Raw genomic sequence first — 19,215 nt, forward strand, 5'->3', positions numbered from 1 at the left:
AGAAAAAAGAAAGAAGATATCATCATGCTCAAAGATGTAAAATATCTCAGAAATTTTATAAATAGTGTTACTTTACTTACCGATAGCTGCCTTTCTTAGGAAGGTATTCTTTAAATTGTTTTAAAGTGACATTATGACCAGGAATTTTAGTCCTATAAGGAAACTGTTCGTCACAGAAACTGAACACAACGGTGGTAAAATCTCCAATATCTTGCTTCGTCTTCTTTAACGTTGATTGGTTTGATTGGACATAAGATTGACTTTGCATTGTAGGCTCGTACGACGATTGTTTAGAAATATTAGAATGACGTTGTTTACAACTCGAGCGTGCTCTATCTTCCTCTATTAATCTTCTTCTTGCTTCTTCTAGCTGGGTTGCCTGTATAAAAACAGAATACACATCTAGAGTTTCGATAAATAGAGAGACACTATTAATTTAAAGTATTTAAGATATTGTTGTATTATATATTGATTTATATGTAAGTAATCATCAAAAGCAAGTAACACAGAATTAGACGAAAGTACTTACTGTATGAGGTTGTGGTAAAGGTGGCATTCCTGGATCTGCAACAAAAGGCTGAGCAGGAACACCCCATGTTTCCCTGTTTGTCCTTTCCAAAGAGCCACTGCGAGAACCATACTTCTTCCCATGGCGGCTATGTTTGATATCCGCTTTCTTGTCAGTTTCTTTAAGCCACGATAAAAGACGAATATCTTTGCTAATTGTAGATGGTGGCACGTCACTTACAACACTAACACCACTGTCAGTTAATTCCGTCATAGACTTCTTTGTAGCTGATCTTCTAGTCATGTCTGACCTTCGGAATCTTTGATCATGACCTATAAAAATATGTAGTAGTAATATAATATTGTATAACAAATATATATACATAAATTTGTACATTTTGAATTAGTATATTATTAACGGTATTTTTATATCCATTCTAAAATATACCTTGAAGATATAGGTCTTGTTTATGGAGGGAATCGGCGTAATCTGATGGCACGGATTTAGATTTAGGCAAGTGAGATCCTAGTGAACTCATGGAGCCAGCTCCGACAAGATCGCTGCCTTCTTGAAAATCGTGAATATTACCACTATCTGCTGAAAACGTAGAGAACACGTCCTTTTCTTTTCTCTGTTTGTACGGCCGTGGATAATTGTGCGTAGAACGTCTTCTTTCAGGCGAATGCAGTCTTGGGGATGAGAGTCCAGGAGATCGAGAAGGCGTTAGATCCGACCAAACTCGTGAGACGTGTTGGTCCAAAATCGCTTGATCATTATCCTCTTCTATCATTAACTTTTCTCTCAATGCATCAGCTAGTGCTTTCGGTGCTCCACTTGACATCTCCAATGATGCATCCTTATTAATAGTATCGCTCTCCTGCAAATGCCTATCAAATTTTTCCTGAGATTCTCGTTCGCGTTTAACGTTCTCCAACTTTTCAATAAGCACTTGAGCAAATTTTTCCGGTTTCAGAGGACGCATTAGATCACGTGGTACTCGCTGTGTACGAGGGATGATAGTATGATGAGCCAGCGGATCACGATTTAAACTAGCTGAATCTTTAATAGCTCTAGATTGTCTTATATACTGCTTTTTACTTCGTTGTTTACTCATTGACGCTCCATCACTGCAAAGGAAAAATGTTAAAGTAATAACAAACTTTGATAATTATTAAAAAGTGATGAGGTATAAGTATGTTTTCATATTCGTTTTCATTCTAAGGAGAAAAGGTAACAATTCAAGCAATGTTATTTTTATTCCTGTATTGTATAGAAATATTGTAAAACTCAATATCAACGCATTGAATTATCATCTTAAAATAAAATAACAAAAATTCATACACAAAAAGATCATTAAGTAGGATCGAGCATTATTTGTTGAAATCTTGAAATATTTACGGAATTTATTTACACGAAAAATTATAATTTTTATAATAAATAGATTTAGATAATTAGATTTAGATACATATATTAGATAAAACAAAAAAAAAACGTACACTGATGAATCGGTGAGAGACATATTGTCTGATTCAGTTCGTGCATCACTGCTCAAGCTTTGAAGTTCTGAATCCTGTCTGGATACTGGGTTGTATGAGGAATATTGAGCGTGCAGTCTGAGTGCGAGCATATGATATGGACTAGTCCCATGTTGTAAATAAATGCTATGAGCGCCACGCAAACATCAAACCAAAATAAAAAAAACAAACAACAGATTGAAAATTGTTTTGGCAAAAATATCACAAATTTTAATATATATAATAAGAAAAGAATTATAATGTTCATATAGTACACTATGCTTTTTTATAATATGTGATATTTTTAGTTACTTTTTATACTTCAGAAATGCTGTGTATATAAAATATTATACATTACAAAACATCACAGAAATCCACACAAACAAGCTCAAGAAAAAAACAGCTAAATAAAGCGTTTAATGCAAATCTAACTTTAAGCATACTATTAATTAATAAATGTTCTAAATAAACAAATTTTAGTCATATAAATTACCCAGCATACGCTTCTGGCTTCGGCCGAAGATCCATCGCCCTAGTTTGTTGAGTAGCCATAAGCATATCTTTGGTCAATCTCAGCTCACCCCTCAATTCCCCAGGCGTTTCACTAGCTGAATGTGAGCTATGTATGGAACTAACAAATTCACTGTCTTCGTGGACAGTGGGCAATAAACTTGGCCCACAAGAAACAGACATCTCTCGACTGGATCCTGAACTAGGACATCCACCAGAATCCGGGTTTTGGCAGGATTGAACGTATTGAAGATACATATCGGATCGAAGAAAGTTTGGATATGTAGTCTCATTAATGAGACGCTCAACTTCCAACTGTACAGCATCAAATACTTTTTCGTCCACCCGCCCTTCTTTAACCCGACGATTAGCCTCCTTTCGTACATCTTCAGGTATAGCTAACTGCGACTTGAGGAAGAACTTTCTGTAGATAAGTTTAACCAATTGATTTATCCTTTCAGGATCATCTTGTTCCTTGAGGCCCTCACAGGCGAACCAGAAATTAAGAGGATTTGCATGAGGTCTGCCTTCTTGATCCAGATATTTTCTGAACAATTCCAAGCCCACTGGATCCTGCAGCAAAGAATGCAGGTTCCTGGCCCACCGCAAGCAAGCAGGTGGCGAATCACTTTCCATAGTTGTCGTACTACAGCAACCTTCCGGTTCAAATCCCAAAGGTGCCGAAGCATCGCAACCTGCAGCTGTTGGTGTTGTAAGAGAAGAACGCCTAGGGGTCAGAGTTGGACTCTGTGGACGGACCCTGCTGATGTAGTTTCCTGTTTCCTCTCCTAAAATGTACATAAGAAATTAATAACTTATAAAATATCACATAATATTTTTGAAATGTCAGGTACAACAAAACAATATAAAATATTTGTATTAACTTTTTATAATTTCTGTTTATTTTATTGGTACAATATGAAACTCCAGATTTAACAATTGACAAATAATATGTATAACATCTTACCAGGCACTGGTGGCCGTGGAGAGTTTTCATTGAAGCAACGTGCTTCGTTCTGTCGAGATCCACTCATCCTATCTATTATGGCCTTCATGTATTATTTTACGCTCTATATTTAATTTAGGCCCACGACGCCTCTTAGTAGACATGGTTAAACCAAACCTAGAACAAAAATAATAATCTTTTATATTTTTCTCAACAAATAATAATCTTAGACATATGTTTGTTAACATGTTTATAAAAATGTTTTATAAAACTAACATTTTCAAATATATTTGTATCTCATGAGAAAGAAGTTATTTAGAAATTATTGATTCAACAAGTGTTTCAATATATCTATTTTATATTAATATAATTAGTATAAATTTCTGTATTTTGTCTGCTATATCAGATTTTGGTTTACATAAAATATTGTACATTTGGATGTATAGTAATATACATTGAGGAAAGTATATTCTGGATTCAGAATACTTGAACAAAAGCCCCAAGCTAGGGATGCTGGATGGATCGATCGAGCCCTGTGGTGAGTCATATACCAATTAAGCACCTAAGGATGGTTTTCCTATCCCGAAGAACTCTAAGGGCGGAGCCTGACAGAAAAACCGTAGGGTAGCTCTTGGCAGTCTGCGCATTGAGAGATACCTCTCTATATATCCCTATTGGTCCGCGCAGAACATTTGTGTGGTATTGATCGACAAAAATTATAACGCAATCCATTGAACACTATAGTCAATCCCAAATCCAACTCACTTTTCAAAATAAAACTCACATTAGAGCAGAATTTTATTTTGACAGGGTGGATAGATATTAATAGCTCTATAGAATAAGGTATCCTATACAAAGAAAAGACTATTATATTCCTAAGGTTCTGGCTTTTGTTATGATGAGCTATAGAAATATGATTTCATAAGTCTCCCATTACAACCACATCTATATTATGCTTGTATTTATATGAAGAGCAAGAAAGATATTACTAACTAATAATTCAAATTATTAAAACTGATAATTTTTAAAAATTTAAGCTAATAACTACAATGGTATAATAAATAGTACATAAAATTATCTCTTTTAAACACTTATATATAAAACTTTATGATATTTATAAAAGTAGCAATTCCAACTTAATAACTCTGAACTTTTATATTTATATCTAAATCATGCACAACTTCTCTCTTTTTAGTTCTCAAAGTTGTGAAATATGAATAAATGTTTATCATAATTTTCTATATCAATTGACTAAAACTTAAATGAGAATACATTATACATTTAGCTAATTAAAAGTATGAAATATATAATATAGGAATACACATAGTGCACGTAAATAAATCTATGATACACAAAAACTCTACACGCAACGATAGGATCTTGATCTCTACCTGGGTAAATGGGAAAATATGAAATGAAAAGCTGTCATAATGAATCATCTCACTTCAGTGCACATTTACCTGTGTTAAGGGATGAAAAGAAATGTACATACCATTTTGCTCACACTTTTTTGGAATTGACCTTGGAAATCCTATAGCCTTATAAAATCTATTATGATCTGTAGAATTATATTGACCTAGACACAAGTGCCTTCTAACTCCTTTTTGTTATAGAACAGAATGAACATGCGATACCACTGTTGACGCGTCTCTAGGCAAACTGAGCTAAGGCTGCGTCCTGACCAGGACTGACGCCACAGTCAGGAAGGGTGGAGTAGGGATACAATGTCTGATCTTGTCAGATTGGAAACCGCACGGTTCTGATATTTCTATTCTGAACAAAAATATAAGTAATCCTACTAGATAGGTAATACTAATATTAGAAAATGATATTAGTTCTAGCTGGAAAACTTATATTCTTTTAAGCAGATATAAATGTGTACATTTTTGAACTATTATTTCCTTCAACAAGTAAATATGATTAATTGTTATATGCAGAAATAATATATCAAACTTTTATGCTTTCCAAATAGTATGTTATTTCTTATATTATATTATATATTATATTGCCTCTTATATTAGATCATAAAAGTTTGTAAAAAATATTTGCTTATTTATAAACTCACACTGCACATTTAAATATCATACGTTGGCTTTACAAAAATTAAAAAAAGAAAAAAAAAGAAAGAAATAGAAATTAAAATAACTAGAGATAGTATGTTGTAATGCATATTTATCTCATTATTGTTCTATAGAACATTTCCAATTATGTAATTAATAATTAATAATTTTTTAAATATAAAAGAAATAAAAAATCATAATATAAATTACAAGTACCGTTGATTTTTATATGTTACTTATTGAGAACTAATTTAGTGTTTATATTAGTTTATACTAGAAAAATCCAGCACCTTGCTGAGTTAATTTATAATAACAGCCCAAAAATGTTACAAAAAAATTGCATTATCAAATAAATAAAAGCAATGTCTAAAACACAATAAGTTAACTCAACACTGCACAAAAAAGGAAGATAGGATATTTCTTTCAACCACCTGTAACAGCAACCACAGGGTCGACTAAAAAACCGTTACTTTATTAACGACCTTTTGTTTTTTTATTTTATAGTAGTAGATGTGACTAGTAGATAGATAGTACTAAGTTGATGTGATATAAATCATTTCAATTTTTAATAAAACTATGAAGTAAATTGCTTTTAATTCTATTTAGATATTTAAAATATACTTTATACAAAATAAAACAATTTTTTACTTCCAAAATATTACGGATATTAAAAAGATAATCAATCAATAAAAATACTGATTGACTGATTTTTTAATTAAAATTTCTATTAGATCTTTTCAAAATCACGTGTGACCGTATTTTCAAAAGAATATCGATTTAGGGCTAATACTTATGTACACATACAATTATCGACAAATCAGATTTCTACGAAACTAGTAATTTTTAACTTCAATAATTAACGATGTTTTTCACATATCTTCTACTTTGTGACATATTCATAAAATTGTAATAAAACAATTATAGTGAAGTAAAAGTGAATTAAATTGTTAAAAAGAGGAAAGAATAATTTTGTTTTATAATCAAAGTAAAAACATAGAAAAACCCTTGAAAACTCAATTTTCTCGTTAAAGATATAATCGTACAACTTTAAAAATGATAAATTTAAAGTGAGACTTCATCATTGTCAATGTGACAAACTCTGGTAAGGTGAACTTGGAACTTTTCCGATCTTTTAAAGAGAAGTACTTCTTCGTTAATCACTACACGAACATTTGAAATATAAATTCAAGGGTGATTCACCATTCAATGTAGGATACTTCATTAAAATCTTCAATTTTAATAATGACCAAAGTGTGAGAATAATCATTCCAGCCTATGCCTTATATATACTTCCCTAATATCTTCTTCATTTTCTACTTGCTTAATGATGTCCGTCGTTATAATTATTCGAAGCGCAGCACCGTGAGATATAATTATATGTCGAAAGAAATGCGTCGCGTGCATGAAGAACTATTAGGGCTGTTGCCTATAACGTCGAAGATTTTTAGGCGCGGTGAAAAGGTTCGCTGAACTTTAATTTCAAATAGAGGCTAAATCTTTCTCCCTTCGGCTTTTCAATACCTTTCGAGTATCGAGACTATTGTTTCAATGTTTGAATAGATATGAGGATTTTAGCACTTGAAGTATTCACTTTTCTCCTCTTTCATTATCTTTTATTCATCAAAATCATACTAATGTTTAATTATATATCATTGTTTCAATTGTACAACTGAAATATCCAAAGTACTTACATATAATTATAAAATATGTATATTTTTTGTTTATACTTTTTTTTGAAAATACAACTTTTTAATAAAAATTTACTTTAAGATAATTCTTATTTTTTGAAAGTAGCAATAATTGTTTGGAACAAATTTATTACATAAATATGTTTAATTAAAATTTGCATGTTTATTGTATATGTATAGTTGAATCGAATTCCCTATAGGTGAAAGTCGTCGACCCGGAGAATGTACAAAAGCCATCTGGACACGATAGGAACAAGATTCATCTCCGAATGACACGCTACATACTCTTTTCGCTTGGTCGGTAAATGCTAGGATCGGTGTTACCCCGCATACCAAACGGTTTGATATCGACGAACAAAACGCTATGGATCTATAGAAGAAAGTATTCCGAAGATATTGAAATTTTCTCGAGCGTACAAAGATGTATCAACCGTATGGAATTTAAATCCTGTTTCCCACTCGCATTGCATCTTATTCGTCCGAAAATATTTCTCGGTTTTCTTGAGAATGCTGAAATATTGAAACCCACAATACCGTGATTTTTGCAACGGTATTTCAATGATCTCATTCCACACGCTTCATACTTCTTCTTTTACGCAACTTTCATATAAATCGTGAGTATCATTTCTCTGAATAAAACAAAATTTATTTATTATGTTAGTTACATGTTGTAATACAATATATATGTTATTTTACAGTGACTATTCTGTTATTAATACCGATATTACATTATACTATCAAGACATATCGTGTCAAATTGCAATTGCAAATAACAGCTGATTCTGTTTACAAAAAATTGTAGTTGAATCTACAAAATACGATGATAAATAAAGTCCAGCGAGTTTCCATATTACTATTAATTATCAATTTTTCAAGCTATCGGTGATCAAAATTAAACACGCGCATATCGAATTCGAATACATTGCATTGCACAGTCTTTTTACGCAGTTTACCGTGGCGCGTATACGCTTCAAACTTTTATCCAACTTTTATATACCGGGTGGTCAAAATTATCCTTCTTCCACTGCAGGTAAAGTAACCAATCATTATACCTCATCATCTTTACACTTAAATTTTATGCTTCAAAATTATGTCAAATGACAATTTGCTACTGAACGCAATTTAAAAAGCATTGCAAAATTCTCATTGGATATATACATTGAACATATTATTAAATATGAATCGTAAAAGCGAATCAAAAATAAAAGAGAAATAAATAGTATCCCATAACATTCTTTGGAATGCGTTAATATTTTCTAAAGACGGTAATATTTATCTCTCACGGCGAAAAAGAGATCGAAGAAATGACAAGTATTTCGAAGTCACCGGTTAGATGACGAGGCGAGGGAAGGGCCCTAGCTCTCAAAGAGCGTGGCTCGCCGAGCGAGGCGTTCCGAAAACCTGTAATTACGGACCCGACGTACATCAAGCGGTGCCGCCAGCCGCCAGCCACCAGCCGGCGAGGTCTGTGTCTTCCGTCTCCCTTTTTGCCTTTTTCTCTCCTTCATCGCTTTCCTCGTCTTCCCTCTGCCTTTACCTGCGGCCGTCCCGTTCGTGCCTCTTTCTTTCTTCCTAACCTCTTCATCCTTGTCCGGTACACGTTTGCTCGTTCACTCTTCCGTTTTCTTTTCTCTTTTGTCTTCTCTTTCGTTCTTTCTGTCCACTTTGAGCGGCCTCCCGCTTCGACTCCGACAGCGGTCCACCTTATTTGACCCTTCCCCCCTATACGCGTCCAAAGGACTCTCCGATTCCTCTTTTATTTTACCCTCTTACTTTACTTACTTACTCACTCTCGGTTTCTTTCTGCCTCTCCACCGTTTCTTCATCGTCTCTTTCTTTTTATCCGCCTCTCTTCTCTGCCCTTCTCTTACTTCTCTTCTTTTTCACGTCTTAGATTGCTATGTCGGCAATCGCGCGGCTCGCTACTTGGAATTATCCGAAAAACAGAGTACAGCAGGAAGGAAAGAACGAATGGAGAGGGGGAAAGGGAGAAGAGACGATGAGCGACATTTCTCGTCTCTTCTTTCCTCGTTTCTCTTCTTTCTTTGTTTCATTTTCCTCCTCAGCCACGCTTCTTTTTCTTGCCTGCCGTCCCGTCACCTTTGATTTCGTTGCAAGGTTCGTGCACCGAAATTCCACGAATTTTCTCTGGTCCTCCTTGGTACCTCGCGATGCCTTCCGCGACTTTTCGTCGCTCCGTCGGTAACGTTGGTACCAACGCAATACTAAAGATGTAGTATTTCATGCATTCGATCATTTCTCGAGAAAAAAGATCTGTCGCGTTTAAAAGGGACTGGCTTTTGAAAGATATTAGCAGAGTTTAATAAGATACCGGCAAATTGAAATGATTGGTTGGAAAAGCAGAAGCGCAAAGAAATCTGAGTACGGCACTGGGCAATCCGAAGCTCCTCAAACGAGAAAAGCACACACGGCGCCCATTCAGCTAACCCTTTCAGGCTCTCTCTCGTTCCTTCTCGGTACCTGTAAGTTTTCTACCAACCCACCCAGTCATCCTCCTCATGCGTCACCTTCTTCCTCCTTCTTTCACCTTCGGGTTTCTCTAGCTATGTGCTTCGACCTCGGGTAAAAATCTCTTTTACGCGCTCAACCGAGGAACTCTGTCTCAGACGACTCTATGCTTTTCTTACGACCACCATTTAAATTTCCACATGGCTTTACAGAGTATAATTCGAATTTTTTATCTTTCTCGACATTTTCGTTCGTCCTTCCTCCGGTCGACCTTCGTTCTTTCCATGCAGCAGTTACAAAACTTTCGTTAACACGGCCGCGAACAGATTTCTCCCACCATTCCGATGAAATTTTATGAAAACATTTCGGAAAAGAGAGAATTCGAAAAATAGAATGAATTAAAAACGTATCGGGAAAGGTTGATATATTTTACTCGACTGTGAGAAAATGTACGATGATATCTGATGCTCTACGAATTATGTTCTACTTTTTCTTTTTTTCCATCATACTAGTATTATTAGAGTACAAAATATGTACAATTAAAATTAAAATGTAATATAATTAATGCTTATATTGGCAAAATTGCTAAAAGATTAATTTATTAAATTAAGCTGACCAAAGGATTGTGTAATTCAAAAATTTTGACTTTTAACTTCTAATATCTATAACACTAATTACAATTGACAATAAAAATCCAGTTAGTTCTATGGATAGCACTTAATACCGAAGAATTGTGATCAAAAGTGAAAAAAAGACAAAGGAACGTGAAATGCAGCTTGAAATTTTTACTTTCAAAAATCATTAGCAAAATTTTTGTTATAGATAACAAGTGAGGTAGAGTACGTTGAGCGGAGTGCCTACGTTGCCACTCTAGACCCTCACGTTGATTCGTTAGCTTTTTGCCTCCACGAGCTAAGGGAAACCAGAAATTAATTTGGGAGCTCGTCATTACGACTAAATAAAACGTCCGTTAGAAGTACTAACGCGTTTCAGAAATCATGTAACGTGTCTCGAACAAGATTAAGAATCAATCATGTTCAGGAAACACGCAAAGAGATTCGCGAGTTTTATGCTTATTTGCAAGTTTTTTGGCGGGTGACATTTTGCTTTCGTTTCTTTAAACTAAACCACTTTCGCTATTTAAGCGACTCAAATTACCGCGAGACTTTCATAAAACGAGTAGAAATAAAAATTCATGTAAAATAAAGATTCACATAAAATAAATTCAATATGAGTATATAATTTCATTTCCAAGTAAGCTTTCCCATCTATCAATCTATGAAATTCATGCCCCGGACACGTGGAAATCGAATGTCAATAGGATCGGTACGTCAGGGTTGCTCAGTAATCAACATCCAGTAAAGAAGCGGGATCTCTTTATCAACAGAATCTAGAGGCATGTCTCGACAATAACTCGGAAAGGTGCATTAATTTCAATTCCTATCTCATACCGACGCACATTGACTCCCTTTAAGACTAAGATTAGAAAAAAATCATTCATGCAACCTAACCTTAAATCATGCAAAGTTTCAAGAGCAGATCGTAGATACGACACATTGTAATGTCCAACGTGTATATGACTTCTCAGAAGTGTTAGGCACTGCGTATGTCTTATTACTGAGTATCTAGTCCAATTATGGATTGACAATTAAATAATGAAAGCACTGTTATCAATATTGGGACGGCAATGATCCCAATCAGTCAACGTTTCAAGAGCAGATCGTAGGACATATGATACTGTCCAATGTATATATGACTTTCCAGAAGTGTTAGGCATTGTATATCTTAGTATCGAGTATGTATACGATTATGGATTATCAATTAAATAATGAAAGCAATGTTATCAATGTTGAAACGGAAATGATCCCGATCAGGCCATAAACACGGCTTCTAAAGTCTTTTGAAGTACCGACAAGGATTTGTTGGTGAAAGACCGAGCGGAAACGGTCAAAGGCGTGTCACCGTTATCGCCAGATGACTTTATGTAGTGGTATTATGCCTCGCGAGCTGCGAATCTTTCAAAGAAACTTCTAAGGGACCGCTCGGCCGGCAGCTACACCGACCGTCGGTCGTCGACCGTCACGACCGCTGCGACCGTCGACCGCCGACCCTCGACCATCGACTTAGGAGAATGTTCACTGACGTGTCAAGATTCCTCGTCGCCCCGCCTTTCTCTTCTCAATTCCGATTGACCTTCATTCACCTCCCCTCTCCCTCTCCTCACAATTAAGTATGTGCTTTAGATTATTCCGACCAGACAGATTATTTCGAGCCGGCAAATTTTTTAGTTTTAATTGAAGACAAAACGAAACATCCTTTTTCTAACCTTAAAATGCCCTGTTGTGAATGAGGAATTCTTTGTATCAAACGGATTGTATATGAAATTGTACATTATTTAAAATTTGGAAGTGATTTCCTGTTTTGGAGTAGAACAATGAAAATGGTTATATCGATGTCTTTTTAATAGTTGAGATTACACAAATACTCGCGAAACTAATATTTAGTAGGAATACATTGTGAGAAAGAGAAAACTTGCGGTTGCATATTTAGAAAATAAGGCAGGATTAAATTTTAGAGTAAATTTAATATGAAAAATTAAAAAATGTAGCTTTTTTTATTCAGGTGTACATTTTTTATCTTTGTCTCTGAATAGTATAATAAAATCAGTTGAATAACTGGACCTTAGTAAACAAAGTACAAATGGTGTGCGCGCGTTTATAGCGGGTCGTTTGGCGCCATTTTATTGCTAACATTATAAAGCTATTTTAAATAATAATACCTTGTTTTCGGAACGATACATCGATATATTTTCTTCAACGGATCCTTTTCGTATTCACTTTCTGTGAAATGTATCTTATACATTTTAATTAGTATGCATCCGAAACAACCACTTGTTTGTGTCACTCGAACAGTTCACGTGTTACGCGTAAACATCACCCGTGCCAAAATGAAACTGTCCATAATTGTACGTTGCATCCAATATCTTAATAAAGTGCCCATGGAAAAATCATACTGAAATTTGTCACGCACAATTTCGGATTCGAAAGTTCGATTTTATCGCGAACGACATCTGACAGGATGACGGAGAAAAGTCAGTTTCACACACCCGCTTCGAGCAATCGGACAGGAACTAGTTTTCAAATGATTACACTGTGCATAGGAAGTCTTAAGAACGGAATCGTCCAGACAAAAACATTCGAATCTCGAAGCACTCGTGTTTTTGATAGTTCGCTTTAATGTGTTTCCGCACTTATCTTTGCTTTGTTTATGCTTGTATATTTTACCGCGTAAGTAAGACGATACATGAAAACAATATGCCACTGCCGTGTAACTAAGAGCTAAGCCAAATCTGCTTTATTTCTATGAAAGTTGATTAAGTTTTATCATACGTAACGTAAATCACAGCACTGAACACTATTCGCAAACATCGATAAGAAATTGAAGACTGAGCCGCGTATGGTCGGTGAAAAATCACAAAGCTTCCGTTGGATGAATCGTTCGTAAGAATCGTGCCTGTGTTTCCAAAACATTTTCATCTGAATGAAACCCATAAAACGTGCCACGCATGGCTCTCGCAAAATATCGAGTTTATGTTTTCGAGCAGACTCGTAAATCGTGCCTGTGTTAACATCGTTGACATTACTAACTGTTTCGATTTTTCTTCAACGTATACGAGCCATTAAACGAATAAACCTTTGTCCGAAGCGAACAACGTTTTTTACACAGACGTAGATATTACTCCCATAATCCTCCTCGGATACGATATTTTTATAATCCATACGATAAACTGCTTTCAAATTGTGTTCTTTGCATAACACAGAATTAAGAACTCTATTAAGATTATATGAAGTTTTACAGTTTCGAGAAATGGCAGCAAAACAAACGGTTAAGTACGCCAAGTTAGATTATAGATCGATGAAAAGTCCGAGCGATCGTATAGACGTGTACTCTTCGATCGCCGACTCAAAATTTTATTCCGTGAAATCTTTTCGTTCGTACCGAATCAGCGAAACGAGCACAAAAACAGGGGCTGAAGGAACGGCTCGGTTGAATGTGAATACGACAAAGGATGCCGAGGAAGACCTGTGCCCCATACAACGTACACGGTAAGACTGAAACTACACAGTGACCGTAGAGCCAAGGGAGAGCGAGCATTACATATCTCTCTCCCTTGGCTTTCTTCCTCGCTCTTACATCGTTCTTCTTCGTCTTCTTTTCTTCTTGCTCTGCCACACCTCCCTTACGGCCACAACTGCCTGCCGCCCTCTTTCTCTTTCTCTTACAAAGTCTCTCCCTTCTCCTTGTCCCCCTAGCCGGCCCGGCCATGGTGGACGTAGGACAAAAAAGTGGTAGGGTCCAGGTATAAGGGCAAATTCTGAGTTATATATACCTATCCATACTTTAAAACTCGCACGGAAACGCGAGAATTTTCATAAATTTAAACAAGTGGTTAGCTGTAATGACGAGGCCAAAGCATATCTAAATTGTTAGGTTTCTATCTGTGAAAAAGGCCTGAGCGAAATAAGGTTGTGCTTCGGAGTCGGAGAAGTTGGTGTTTGATTGTTGAAATACCATTACTGGTACGATATTAGCAATTACGTTAAAATTTGATGGTGAATTCGTAAGTTTGTTATAAAATAAAATGTTTCGAGTATTTGGTTATGTACGAATATGACATTCGTCTCTTAACACTTGTGGTTCTTGTTGCCAATAGAAGTAATTTTGAAAGTTTATACGCATAAGAAGATGGTATTATTCATATGTCCGGCTATGTTGTATTGTTATAATAAATATAATGCAACAAATTGCACCTTTAAACGATCTTAAATAAAGACAGAATTACTCTTTAATATCGTAAGTCTGTTATATCTTTACTGTAATAATTGTTTCATTAACAAAATTAGCGCCATATTAAAAATATAAATCGGTAATTAGACGCCATCTATCGTTATCGAGTTTTACTACTATTGATTCGATGCTATGATCATATAATTAATCGAAAGTTAAGGTAATAAAAATCTTTTATGTATCAAATCAGACTAATTGAATTAAAAATATAAATAAGATATATCAATACACGAATATAAGAAATATTTTATGATTTGTAAATATTTGTTGGAGAATTGAATAAATTAAATGTTCAGTTAAACACGTAAAGACCATGTTGGAGAAGCATAAGTAAAATCGTTTATCGTCAACCGTTGTCTAACCCAGACGATCTCTTTAACTTCGTGTTCAATGAAATTCGATTGAAGTCGTTGCCAAACGACTACTTCCCTCCAGGTAAATTACAAGCCGACGCACTGATTTATCTTATCCAGCCGCTTTAACCACAGATTCGTCGTGACGTTCCACGTTCAATACATAACGACAACTATTTTTCTATTTCCTCTTCGCGTAATGGAATCTTCTCTAACATCATTGATAAATTGATAAAACTTTAACGTTCTTAACCCCCTTACTTTTTATCTTTTCATTCTCATTTAATAATTCGAATAAAACAGAACGCCGAAGTCATAATCATAATTAAGCCGCGTCCCATCGATAAAAACGTCTTTCACGACTTTCTTATCTTCCCGCGAAATTCCACTTTGTACGGTACTCTAATTTATTTAAATTAGAAACAATCGCAAATTTCAGTTTGCCGACGATCCGAACGGTTTAATGGAAATAAAATCATCGACGATAACCGAAAAAAGGACGAAGAATCGGCAAGGCGAGGGAAGAAGAGGAAAGAAAAAAGCAAAAAGGAGGGAAGAAAAAATAGAAACAGAAGGAAAGCGGCGAGAAACGGTCTACCGAGCCGGCGAAAGAGAGAGACGGGTTACGAAAAGACCATTTGCGAGCAAAAGTGAGGAACTATATAGTAACGCATCGGTACCACTTGCACAAGGCGAAGCGAGTGAGACGCAGCGATACGGCGCGGCGGAACAAGCGAGAGAGAAGAAACGAACGTACGTTAAAGAGAAAGAGAGAGAAAGAAAGATACAGAGAGAAAGAGAGAGAGAGAGAGACAAAATGATAGAGAGGACGGCGCGTAGCGGTGGGGGAAGAAGAGGGAGAATTACGATGAGAGGGTATAAGAGAAGGAGAATCTCCGTTTGATCTTGCCGCCGCACGCGATCCCACACACATGTATGCATGTTTCTGGCCTCTCAATATGGATTCGCATGAATGCACCAACACATCGCGCCAGTTAAAATCTCTCTTCTCTCTCACCTTGCCACACAGTCCTGGGTGCTTTCGATCGACAGTGCACAGCCAGGGCACTCTGTTGCTCTTGGATGTGTATAATAAACACCGTGCGAGCCAACTCAGCCGAGTCGCCTATAATTTCTCGCGGAAAATTATATGTTAATGCGCCCTTAATGGCGTCGTTCGTTAACGGGATCGTTGTACAAGCCCGAGGGATAGAACCGTGCCGAGAGCGCAATTCGATTCGCTCGAGCATGCCGCGAGCAGCGCGCGAGTCGTCATTCAACAGCCTCGCGGTCATAGTTTCTTGTATTGCCTTTTCTTGTCGAATGTACACGGGTATATACATCTATACACATCTATACGCATCACACGTGTATGTGTATATGTACAATTCTTAGAAAAATCTGGGCGAATATCTTTAAAATTGATATTGCAATTTAGCGCGCGCACGCGCATGCGCCTTCGTTCGGGATGTGTTTATAAGCGCCCTGCCATTACTCAATGACTGTATTTCCGACTTCGGATAGAAAGGCGACTTTTCCTTTCCTGTTTAATTATTAAACGGTATTTTTTCACGACCGTTGCGGATCTTAGGTGTAAGGTTCTTTGAACAACGATCGTCGTCGTTTCACGAGAATTATTTCTTTTAGAAGCTTTGCTACGCTTTTGCCTGTGGATTGGGTGTTTCGTAGTTTAAACGCTTCGTATCGGATTAACCTAAAAGATCGGTGACGGGTTCCGTTGCGACTAACTGCTAAATAGTACATTAAAAAACGTGAAATTCTTATATATCCCAAAGTAGTAAGGAGAAAAATAGGGAATGTTCACTTTTAATGATTTCATATATGTATAGGGTTATTTTATTAGTGAGAACATTTTATCAGAAATAATAAAATTTCATACGTAACAAGCGGGCAAAGAAGAAAATATTTAAGTATCAGTATAACGGTATGCTTCTTTTATTTCAATAATAATAGAAGCGAATATTTTGTTTCAGTATCTTATACTTTTTAATTTGAAACAAATTAGAAACAGCATAAAACAATTATTCTTCTTTACTCGTCTTTTTGATACCTAACAGAAGCCTAAACCTAATTTCACTGAATCCAGCTTTCTCTACCAGATGTAATCTACTATGCTATTCAGAGTTTTCAAATAGAGCATCAAAGCGTTCAAAGCTGTTCGATAAATCTATTATCCTTCTTCTAACGATCCAATTGAAATCCAAATTTATTATCAGGCATTCAATAGCTGAACGCGACGTATTTCGAACATCGAACACATTGCTTCGTACGATACCACGCGTCACGTCCCTTCTGACCATCATGATGTGGCATCTGTACCAGTAATTATGTACGATACACAAAAAGTCAGAAGGTTAATCGAATCCATGTGCGCAAAAAATCATTTTATTTCGCGAAACAGGGTGGTCGAAGGGAAGAGCTCGAACTATTCATTCGACCAATATGAACAGTTATGCAAAGTGTTTGCTCATCGGTATATCGCGGTAAGAGGATAAAACAACGATACGAGCCAGTCAGGGAAGCTTCTTTCTCGAAGTTAGTAACGCTCATGACTGTTTGATCGGCCTCTTCGGACGGGGAAAAGAATTTCCCGTGGGTCCACAGCAGTGGAACAAAGTCCTCAAAGAATGAAGATCGCCCAGCTAAAAACGTGGCAAGAGAAGTGGCGCCTTTGACCCTCATTGTCTGCGCTCTTTGCCCGTCGCATGCACGGACTTAAAGGACTCTGTTTATCTTTTTCGCTTTCTTCTCTTCCCCTCTGTCTCATTCGCGACAATACATACATACTCTCCTTCCCTCTTCGCGCCCTCAGCCAGCCCGTATACGCGTAACTACACTCCACGGAGCCCCGTCCCTTTCCCTTCTCCGCGCTATCAATCATTTTACGTGTAATTCAATTTCCTGGAATAAAATCGATACTCGAATATTTGAGCCGTTCGATCGTGCCAAAGAAGAAATGGACGTTACCGCTTCAAAGTAATTTATCGCCGACTTATTTTTCACTTATATTTTATGTAATTTGATACTTGACTATAAAGAGGCAGTTTCTAAGAGGAACCGGAACTTTTCGCTCTATTATTATTACGATGTCATAGAGAATTTTATAAGCTGCAACATTCGAGTACATTTAATCGCAATAAAATTGGAATAAATGAATATACAACATTGAATATAATAGTTAGGTGTACTTTTATGGCACGCATGTTACTTAAGATACTTATAGATATCTCATATTTACACATATCGTACAACCAATTACGTATAAACTATTTCACATTTGACGATGCAGACGATACAGGCTGACACACTTGACTTGCGCATAAAACACCAACTAACATGTTCCATTGATGAAGTGTTGCGAGTAGTCGAACGAAGAAAGTAACGTTTATTTACTATCATCATTACGATTTCTTTGCAACGATTCGGAATCCTATTTAAAAAAAACGTATTCGTCAAGCGCAATAAGAATCTCGGATTTCCAGCTTGTCTTGCATCAAAGAAACGCGCTCTAATTGTATGCGACAGAAAAATAAAGAACGGGAGCGATCACGCGTTTTCATTGTTTCCCTTTTACTTTTTTCCGCTGTCAGCCAGTCTGCGCGTTATCCAATACTCGTGCTACCGATAGACTAACGAAAATCACGAATAACTGAATCAGACGTTCGCTTCTTACATTAAAAAGCCCTGTCTCATTCACTCGTCGCGATATATCTCGCCTATGCTTGTGCACGAGATGTACAATTGCATGTAGATATATTCTGTTTTAGAGTACTTGAGCCGTGATGGCACACCGTATGCACCGATGTATCACCGATGATACATTCAGGCCAGGTATACAGTAACCTCTTGGTCGCACGAGAGATTGACACACAAATTGAAATAAACGAACCGACGACACCGAGAAACTGAATGATAAAACGGCGATGGTGAAAGAATGAGAGCAGAAGTAGCAGAGATGGAAGGGGCCACAAACAGTGAGAACAGTGCTACAGACAATAGAGACAATTATTGCACACACAGACGGAGGAGATGATGGATCAAACGCGGTACCATTTCGGCGCCCCTTTATCTTCTTTCACTTATCTTTCCTTCTCTCCTCTTTCTCTACCATCCCCTCGCTACCACCCCTGCTGAACCGTTTTCCTTTTTTCCCCACCCCCCGCCTCCCTCCCCCCCTTATCGTAACACGTTTCGCGTTTATTTCGCCTTTTAGACTGTTTAACTTTGATACCAGGCACATGAGGAACGCGATTTCAACACGCTTATCGTACTGCCCGTTCTACTCGAAATTAACGAAC

General features: G+C 36.5%; 1 protein-coding gene across 6 annotated transcripts in view; it reads right to left on the reverse strand.

Moving 5' to 3' along the window:
- The window catches only part of LOC117231235 (axin), a 30,358-nt gene that overhangs the window by 2,108 nt on the left and 9,035 nt on the right, over positions 1-19,215 (reverse strand). Inside the window, exons 1-7 of one of the 6 annotated variants that reach the window (XM_033489474.1) lie at positions 12,475-12,945; positions 3,500-3,655; positions 2,516-3,320; positions 2,005-2,169; positions 956-1,635; positions 530-840; positions 81-379 (exon numbers count right to left, since the gene is read on the reverse strand). In XM_033489474.1, coding sequence (XP_033345365.1) covers positions 81-379; positions 530-840; positions 956-1,635; positions 2,005-2,169; positions 2,516-3,320; positions 3,500-3,587 — 2,348 coding nt within the window. In that variant the 5' untranslated portion in view covers positions 3,588-3,655; positions 12,475-12,945. Of the gene's footprint in view, positions 1-80; positions 380-529; positions 841-955; positions 1,636-2,004; positions 2,170-2,515; positions 3,321-3,499; positions 3,656-4,970; positions 5,064-12,474; positions 12,946-19,215 lie in introns of those variants that run through there. The other 5 variants (XM_033489472.1, XM_033489475.1, XM_033489471.1 and 2 more) reach the window with 5 other exon arrangements.

The sequence above is a fragment of the Bombus vosnesenskii genome, unplaced genomic scaffold, assembly GCF_011952255.1.
Source record: "Bombus vosnesenskii isolate JDL3184/JDL3185 unplaced genomic scaffold, Bvos_JDL3184-5_v1.1 scf7180000013272, whole genome shotgun sequence".
Taxonomy (NCBI): domain Eukaryota; kingdom Metazoa; phylum Arthropoda; class Insecta; order Hymenoptera; family Apidae; genus Bombus; species Bombus vosnesenskii.